General features: G+C 29.7%; 1 protein-coding gene across 10 annotated transcripts in view; it reads left to right on the forward strand.

Moving 5' to 3' along the window:
* The window catches only part of LOC106463825 (ankyrin-2-like), a 253,624-nt gene that overhangs the window by 63,395 nt on the left and 179,923 nt on the right, over window positions 1–10,306 (forward strand). For 8 of the 10 annotated variants that reach the window (XM_013923893.2, XM_013923894.2, XM_013923897.2 and 5 more), the window contains 2 exons: window positions 7,421–7,438; window positions 8,140–8,364. In XM_013923893.2, coding sequence (XP_013779347.1) covers window positions 7,421–7,438; window positions 8,140–8,364 — 243 coding nt within the window. The remainder of the gene's footprint in view (window positions 1–7,420; window positions 7,439–8,139; window positions 8,365–10,306) is intronic. The other 2 variants (XM_013923895.2, XM_013923896.2) reach the window with 1 other exon arrangement.

Below are 10,306 nucleotides of genomic sequence, written 5' to 3' on the forward strand. Positions count from 1 at the left end.
CTTGCTTTGTGAAGTTTTTCCCCCTGACTGAAAGTTAGTGTATTCCATGAATGTGTGTAATAAAATTTAACATGTATGTTGATTTTTTTTTACTCTTTCTCTTCATACATAATATAGGGGTTGAATCCCTAAATACACTAACCGTATAGTGTACAAAGTATTGGGTTCCTACATGTTACAGTCATCTAATGTTTCTCTATTACTGGCTGGTAATTCCTATTTCACCCTGTACTTAAGCTTTTTAAACAAACACCAGATGTCTGTAAAAAAGAAGCTAACTTCAAGGGGTAAGAATAACATCATTTACACTAAATTATGATTTTCTTTTTTAGTTTATACAAGCACTACTGTGCATAGTGATATCCTGTTCCCAAGTGCTCTTAAAATGCTCTTCTGTTGTACCAAAGCCATTGGGAAAACTTCACACATTTTTTGGTTAACGTGGGAAAAAAAAAAAAAAGAAGATGAACACTGGCTCTTTAGCTAGTTCCCAGTTCTCCATTTTAGCAACACTCGATAATGGCAATTGAGTGCTCAATTAAGGCTCTAACACAACTGTAGCAGTTATTTGTAAGCATCATAGAGCAGGTCACTACACATTTTCAGATATAGAAGCCAGCCCAAAAACTCAGGAGCCAGCTATGCCAAATCTAACTTCACTACTGTTTGTACCAGGAAATGGGGGCTACATATATTTATTCACAGCAACAAGTGCATGCTAACAATCATATGATATAAACCACCACTTGATAGTATTGCCTGATCTAACTACCTTTGATCTCCTCCGAGTCCAAACACACATACCGATTGATTGCTTTAAGAGAAAGAAGAAAAACAAAATGGCATGAAATAACGTGTTGTGCAACTTCAGTGCTTCATTCCTAAGAAAAATGAAGTGATGAATCTACCATTAAAATCCTAAAAACAAAGTTTGATTTAGAGCGAAAAGAATGCAAAATATAGTTTTGGACTTCCAAGAGTCCAGAGCTGTTCTAGATTTGAGTTCTATTTAACACAGCCCCATGCATGAATAAAATGAGAAGTGCCCTGATGAAATATTTAGGTACCACAGTGACCTTGCACTCAGGAGGTGCCTTTCATTCAGTAATAGAATGAATGTAGCAGCCATTTTTTTATCCAGCCCATCCCTATGTACTTAGCACTACCATGCTTAGTGATATTATTAACAATTGGTATACATTTCTAAGCATACACATTATGTACTACACCTTTTTTTAATTTAACAAGATTTCTATTCTAAATACAAAATTATGATAATGTTATTTATCTCTGTTGTAACTCATTTATTATTAATTATTGCAAATAACCTAAACTTTTCCTATGCAATTAATGAGTTTGATTAGCTCTGAATGTGTTTTTAGAATTATATTACATTATTAATTTTCCATTGTAGTATGAAGCTATTTCTCAGTATATGCTTATTTACATGCAACTTTTCATACTCATGAACCACTGTGTTCTATACAGATGAAGTCATTTAAATATTAGGTACCATTTAGTTTGTGATGCTGCTAGCCCTTGAAAAGACATGTCAAAATGTCAGGTTTAAACAAATTTTACTTTATGGAGTTGTTTTAAGCATTTAAACACATGTTCCTAAATGATCTATTTACTTCTTTTGATCAGGTTTCAATAAACAATAATGTCAAAACACAATATAAACTGATATGTAAATGCATGTTGCATAGTCATGGTTGATAGTTATATATAATCACTTAGATTTTAGAAAATCATTTTGATCAAATCTCACAATATTACAGTTTACATGCAATTACTACAGCACAACATGGCCAAGCATATGTAAAGGTTTTCAGACATAGACAAAAGTGCTGATTTTTTAACCAATAACTATTATTTTGCTCAAATAATTATAAAAATGTTGAAAAAAGAGGGCATTACAGAAATAAATAAAAAAGCAAGTGAGTCAATAATCATTACATCATGGTGCATTTTCTCACAATGTTAAAAAGATTTTTCTAAAAACTAAAGATATTATAATAGTTTTAACTTTGTGTTAAAATGTAATGGCAAAAAACATTGCAAACTCCACTAGTAAAAACAATATGTTCTTAAATATATAGGAGTATAGATTTTTTCTAAGTTATGATTTTCATTCAAGACTTGAATTCAACTAGCAGAGACCCACAAAACATCAGTATCTTCATTTAAATACAAGATTTCTAGAGTAATACAAAAGAATTCTAATCACAGGCACTGACACCTACAAGTCCAGTTGTCTTAGTCCTAACATTAGTTAAGCCTTTATTATGTATGACCTATATATGCTAAAGAGATAAATTAACACTAATTTGTGTAAATTTTTTACTTTAGTTCAGTTAGGGCTAAATACTAATACTATCAATAAATAATCTTCTAATATTATTCTACATCCTAATGTTAGACCTTTTGAAAAACTTTGATAACATTTTAATATGTTGTATAAAATATCTACTAAAGTATATTTACGTCCTTTCTGGCGTAACTTAACAATTTAACAAAGATACATTTCAAATTGCAAAAAAGGTGCAATCTTCTGTATATTTTAGTCCAAATATATCTTTAATTTTCAATCAATCATAGACTACTCACTTCTAATTGACAGGATACCAAACTACTTAAATTACATAATAAGTTGCTATGCAATTCTCTCAGTTCTCAAGTTAGGTTTTATGCACCATTTGTGCACTATTTCTTGGGTAACCACCTCAGCTGGAGGATAACTTACTTTTACACTTGCACACTAATAGTATATATATCCCTCTATATTTCTGAAAAACAAAGTTCTACCTATAAGCATGCACACAGATAAATAAAAAAAATAATTACATATTCCAGAAAACCACCTTTCTACCTAAAGTCACAACTTATAACACACCAGCTTAGCAATTTAAATATTATATATAAACAGTACCACACAATGAAATTTAAATCAAATGTTAGTGAAATTTAACACTTACATTGGGTACTTTTACTCCCTGCAGTTTTATCACAAATGTTTAGTGCTTCAAAAGTTCACATAGTCACTAATAATAAAAAAAAAAAACAGCAGAAGATTAATAATCAAAGGTTTCAGCAAGTTTTATAACAACAAACTCATAGCAATAAACAAATTTTCACATTATTACCACAATTCCTTTTGATGCAAGCATCTTTGTTTTTTATTTGACAGATCTATTCTACCTTTCCTATCATAGAGTTTAACAACATTATTAACTCTTTCAGCACGAGCTCGTTCCCTGGGACCAACTTCGTAATCATTTTCTGCTTGTTATAGTTTTCATGCTATAACTTAAATTAATAAGTAAATGTTAACGAAATTTGGCAAATTATCAGTAAATATTACAATTCTTTCATATGCAAAACATCAAAATTTTTTTTATTAAGTCTTAAAGTTTGTAAAGCAATGTTTTTCTCATGCCTTTTTTTTTCTTTTTGCATGTTGCCTATCTATTATGCAAAGTAATTTTCATTTTTAAAAATACTTTTATGCATCAGAAAATGTTAAATTTCACATGCAAAATCTTTATAATGTCAAGATAGTTATCAAGCTTTATATTTTATCTGTTATTTTCAGTAATTAATCTCTGTACAGGTTTGGTACATTTAACAGATCTCACAACCACCATAAAAAATTAGGAAATATAAATTATGCCTCTTTTATTCTAGAATGAACACAAATTATAACACGAAAACAAAAATGTTTAGACTCAATAGCTTAAATCTCATAACATTATACATTTATATATATTTATTATATTGACTTTTCAGCCATGCCTGGCTAACAATACAAAGGTTACAATGACGTGTCTCATGTTCACTCATGTTATCCTATAAATTAACACAAAACTGACCTTTGGTCTGTCAAAGTATTTTGTCTTAGCTGTGTTTTAGTAGACAAGTATTTTGTAAAATACAGTCATATTTCAATTATTATACATTATATATGTATATAGATTACTGAAATTTTGAAACAAGTTCTTAAACATATTTTTTCCTAAAACATAGAACACTAAATAAAGAAGTAAAGCAAACAATTATCTCTTCTAGTTATGACCTTTGTACTCGGTTATTGCTTCATGTAGGTTGCCAAGTTTTTAGGTTTTATATAAACATTTGAATAACTAAAAAAAATCATAAATTACTACAATAATACCATATAATTCCACTATAATTTACTTAGATTTGTAACTAAGATGTATTTTAGTCTAAAAAAATATGAAATTTCAAGCAGATTAAAGACACATCGTACCTCACTGAAATATAGGTTTACAAGAAGGAAATGGTGCCAAGTCCATTAAAATGGCTTAGAAAGCCACTAGGTGAAATTTTGAGCTTTCAATAGTCATATATGGCTTCATGTCATATATAGAAGTAAGTATATAAGGGAGCATTTCCAAAAATGGAAAGAGGTAGGCGGGATGCCACTGTGTTTGATTTATTACATGAACAATATCTTAGCAAAATAAAAACATAAGAAGCTCTTATTTTATATTCTAGCTTGTCAATATTGGTAATTTGAGCTTCTAATTCTTTCAAAACTATAGCCTTAGTATTTTGACTTCACAAACATCTAATTTGAACCAGTGCTGCATTCAACATACCACGTGACACACAAAAATCGATGTTTATCTGTGTTTTTTTAATATTTACTTTTAAATTAACAAATTGAGTAATGTATAGTTCTAAAATTTGAATTATAATCTACAGTATGGTACCAAACTTATTGACATAAATTCATAAAATAGTAGCTCAATAAAATTTTGAATGCGAATCAACAAACGAGATAGCATGACCTGTATCGAAAGAGTTAAATATGAAAAATATTTTTCCCTGTTTTGCTTTTACAACTATTTCATCTTATTATTCATAAACTATTACTTAAATACAAAGAAAAAATGTTACTAGGTTACACTGAAATATCTTCCATTTTAACAAAAATTGCTGTATTAAGTTTGTAGTACATTTGTGTTTAAGTGAATCTAAATATGGAAGCTTAAAGAAAATATAAAAAACTTGCATCAGATTAATCTTGCTTGAGTTAAAATCTGGCATAATTAAGTTTTAAAACAATGAGTTTAATTTTAGTAATTTGATTTTACCATTGATTTGAGATTAATGTTATTAGAACAGCTAGTTAACTGCTTTTATTACTGAAGTGTAAACAGGCAGAAAAATGCATGTTATAACTAATTTTACTAAGTAATATGTAGCAACTAGCTAAAGATTGGCTCATGTAGCACCATTATTTGTATATGAAATAAGCTGTCAATTGACAGTCTCTAAAGATGGAACAACTGTAATTAAACACACTTCATATTCAACTTGGTTTGTTATACTAAACTACTAAATTCAGTCATAAGTGATCTCTAAACTTAAGCAAGTGCTGCACCATTAAATATTCTAGTTTTTTACCAGAAGTTTTATTTTTGTATAACATCTAAATATTTGTTGTTATTCACAGGAAGAAATGAAAGGAAAACATTTTTTTCTCTTGTAGTCGTACTTAACATTTTCAGTTTTGATTTAGATTCAAGAATAAAATTTGTGCTTGTTGATTGATAGGGCTATTTTTGGAATCCTCCAACCCTCAGGCTGATTTTCCTTGGATTTGCTCATGGCCTACTCGCATCTTATATATTATGTGTACATTTAAATTGTAAAACTTTTAGATAACTAGTCTTCATCCTGAATACTATTAATCTTATCAAATAAAGGAGCTCTTATCTACCTTTTTTAAAGTACTAAATGGTTCCATCTTCATTTATTGTAAATGTAACAAATTGACTATTATGTTCTCTATTAAGATAATTTTGTATAGAACTTGGTATCTGTTCAAAATTTCCATTACTACTACTTAAACTTTCCATTGCTTCTTAGCAAGAAGTACTTTACTTAATTTGTCAAATATTTTTATATCATATTGGATCCACTACAATGTGACCTCAATTCACGTACATGAACATGCAACTTTGAGATCAACATCATTTTCCAGCATTAAGAACTAAGTGCTAAACAAATGTAATGAATCTGTAAATATAGGACAGTTGACTTAAACTGAGAATAAATGAGTACAATAGTGTTGTTCATTTATTGTTAGTTTTATAAGTAATTGCATGACTAGAACAGTAGTAAACTCTAATAAAAGTATAATGTTTCAACAAGATTATGTCATCATCAGGAGTGAAATCTGTATCTTGATGAATAATTCACTCTACCCTTAAACTTTTGACTGTAGTTTATAATGTTTTTCTATGCTTTTTACTTGTGGCAATTTCATATGTTTATTATTTCTTCTGCTCAGTTTTGAACTAGAGACCTCTTACACTTCATGTGGCTGCTCTACTAAATGAATTAAAGGGTTAATCCTTTAGAAATCGCTAGAAAGGCACTTTTTAACAACTTAAATTACCACATTTTCCCCCTCTGACAAACAAGGCCTGTCCTTGGACTTTACCTCAGGCCCTGTGTTGGACAGCAATTTTTCTTGTGGTAATTGAACTTTGATTTTATTACTTCCTCAGCTTAGTTTAAAACATGTGAAACCTCATACTTAAAAGGAGAATGCCCTACTAACTGAGCTGAAGGGGTTAATGGTTGCTAGTAAAACACATATTAACAACTCAAAGTACCATAATGCTAAATGTTGTTTTAACTACATTACACATACATTTATATCATTTAAGTTATAGCAATCAAGTAAAACTTCTCTTAGATTATATAGGGTGTCACAAGTTATTAATTCAACATAGAAAACGTTATCCTAGAACACTTATCTGTATAATATTTTAATATGGTAGCCACATTGTGCTACTGTATTATTTATATTTTTAGTGAAATTAGCAAAATAAATTCATTTTTTCATTCTTTCGGGCATATTTGTGAAAATTAAATATATTTTTATATATAGGTTTGAAATTGTACAATATGTGATCTGTTATGTATTTTCTGAAGTAAAAAAAAAGTTTTCTGTTAATTATTGTAAGTAATAGATTGTTTTTCGTGTTTATTTACTAACATGAATATTTTTTTAGGAATTTGTTTTCTATTATAATTATTAGGTGTTTATTATGTTAATATGTTTATCATGTTTTCACCATAAATTTTTTAATTTTATTTTTTTTGTTTGCTCTTGTAATTGTAATGATTGTGTATAAATTAGTTTATTTTTGGTGATTATTACCTTAGATAATTTTTTACTTTATTAATATATTTTTTGTATGTGTTAATGCTTGAATATGCATGTTTAAACTTGATGATTTTGAGAACTTTTTTGTATGCTTCTGTGAGTTGGCTACAAACTGCACTACTCTATTAATTCATTGTACAGACAATAATTCTACTAAGCTAACTGTTGTCTTTTTTATTCTACTACCTTCTCATGCTCCTTTGGGACTTTTAGCAAGCTTAAATGGAAGACGTAAGTTACTTATTATATGATTTTTCAAAAATGTATTTTATAAGAAAAGATAACAAATAACATGTTTAAGTGTAATGCAAGATATCAACATGCTGTAAACCTGTTTTTATTAAAATACCATTTTTTTGTTTATATTTTAGTGTAGATAGGAAACTGTTTTACTTTTAATTATGTTCTGTTAATAAAGACATATTTTTTTTGTGTTCCAGTTTCATTAATTGCATAAAAAGTGAAGTGTTAACATGCATGAGATTTAATGTTAGGATATTATCTGAATGAATAATTCTTTTTTTTATTGTGAATTAATGTTGTCTAGTTTTGTGTTGTTTGATATGTCTTTCATAATAATGCATAGTGATCACCCTACTAATATTTCATAATTTCCATTTCAAGATTTTATTTCATTTAATCAGAAATGTTCAAAACCTTAACTTTGCATCTGAGATATATAAGTGTGCAAAACAAAATATTTCAAGAAAACACACTTTTCATCTAGTTAACTTTGTATTTAGTCTCTCCTTCTTAATATAAATCAGTTAATTTTATATTTAATTTTGTGGGTGTAATACTGAGATGGAATACTGACATTTTTATAAAAATCTTTGTATTCTAGAGAGATTAATTTTTCAACCATATTTTTTGTAAATTCTTTTATTGGTTTTTGAAGAATATAATAACTGCCACCTTAAATGTTTTTCTAGGTTTCTTGTCAGTTTTATGGTGGATGCTCGTGGAGGTGCCATGCGAGGATGTCGACATTCAGGTGTAAGAGTTATAATCCCTCCTCGTAAAGCACCCATGCCCATGAGGATCACGTGCCGTTACTTAAGAAAAGAGAAGCTTACCCATCCTCCTCCACTGATGGAAGGAGAAGCTTGTGCCTCACGAATATTAGAGATTGGACCTGTTGGGGCCAAATTCTTAGGGTAAATTCAGTTTTAAGAATTTGCTTTTGTTTATGTATGATTAAAAAGCTATTTTGTTTTTATAACCCCCACTGTGAGGTATTGCAGAGTGAGTTATATCAGTTTGCCCATTTCTGTCTGTCTGCCTTATGTCTCAATCTTGTGGATAGGGTATCTCAAGATTGGATGAATGGATATTGACCAAACTTAAACAACAAGTACTAGACCTGATTAACTCTTGGAGGTTGTTAGTTAAGTTCAAAATGTCACTGATACCAAGAACATTTGTCCCAATCTTGTGAACAGGCACAACATCATTAAATTGGGGAGACTTAAACTGACAGTGTAGCATTATTAGGAGCATAGGTGTTTCATAAACACAACTTACACTTGTAACAGTAGTTTTCATAAAGTTTCATCACGAGTTACTCATAGATGGTGATAGTGTAATCAAGAATCTATATTTCAACACTGGATTGTCCATGGCCACATACGTTTATAAAGATCAGCAACAGCTGAGAGATATGTGAAATCAAGATGCCATAAGGAAATGAACTTCTAGATCTTTAAAGATAAATTATTATTGGAAAAAAATGTGTATTATGAGTATCTAGAACATTCCAGCACACCTAATCATACCAAAGCTCAATGTGGGCAATTTGATAAAGAAATACAATACCACAGGACTTACTAATGTGGAATATTGGCCTATCTGACCAAAAATGATCACTCTTCATCCATGTGAACTTTGTAAACATGTGTAATGAAACCACGCATTTGGCATTACATTCATCAGGACTGAAATGAGAGTTAAGGATTGCATATCACCATGTTTTCTCTCTGCAAGGAGCTGATTTCTACAGGTTTTCATAAACAGACTAGTACTTATGAATGTGAGATTTCTGCTTTTGTGGCACCTTGAGCATCAAAAATGTGGTGAAAAACAGTGGAAAAACCATAATGGGAAATGTTGATTCCACTGTTTTTTGTTTGAGGTGGATAGATAGTTTTATTTTTTTTGGTATTAACTTGAGTTTACCTTGATTATGACTATGTCATCCCAGAGTTGTGGTACTACTAGTGTTGTGGTCTGTGGCTGTTTTAACTGGCTTGGAATTGGTACATTAATAATAGTTAACAGAACCATGATAATGTCCTTTATCACACCGCAATGTCCATTCCAGCAGTTGTTAAATTAGATAAAATTCATAACCTACCTCTTCATGCTAGAGCCCTTACCTAAATCTAGTTGAACCAGCAGTCCAAAATGTTTTGGATTGCTGTGTGAAATACTGAAAAATAGACTTGGAAATCTCAGTGCACTTGGAGCTGTTTACAAAAAGAGTAGTAAAAGTGACAGTCTTTTCACCAGATGTGTACTAAAAGTTCATGTTAAGTGTTAATGGTCAGTGACAGAAGTGTGGCTTTTTCTTTTTAAAATGGAATCCCAATGGGAAACAGGATACTTCTCAAAGTGTGGTGCCCTAATAATTTTGATAATATATTGTATATACGTGAACAACATAGAATTTGAAAGGCTTCAGCAAGGCTTTAGGCAGTGAAATTATAACAAATATAGATGTTTAATTCACTTGGTATTAATAATCTTTCAAAATGTTTGTTTAATTTAGTGCTGTAATGTATATTTGTTCTGCCCCATAAAGTATTAAGAAAGAAATCACTTTATAGATACCTTACAGTTAAAGTATTGTAATGATATTATTGTTGCAGATTTTCATTTGGACACATCTTTTGAGTTACCTTCATAAAATATGTAAAAGAAAATAATTAGATCTCATATTCAGGACTGTCAGATTTTAAGAATAATGTGTGTGTATATATATATATATAAGTTCTTCATTTTGCCAATTGTTGAAATAAATAGCTTTTACTTATATTTCTTAATAGTATAAGTATATACTATGTTGTTGTTGGGCTTAGGATTCTTCTATAGTAGGTGTCT

The sequence above is a fragment of the Limulus polyphemus genome, unplaced genomic scaffold, assembly GCF_000517525.1.
Source record: "Limulus polyphemus unplaced genomic scaffold, Limulus_polyphemus-2.1.2 Scaffold1493, whole genome shotgun sequence".
Lineage (NCBI taxonomy): Eukaryota > Metazoa > Arthropoda > Merostomata > Xiphosura > Limulidae > Limulus > Limulus polyphemus.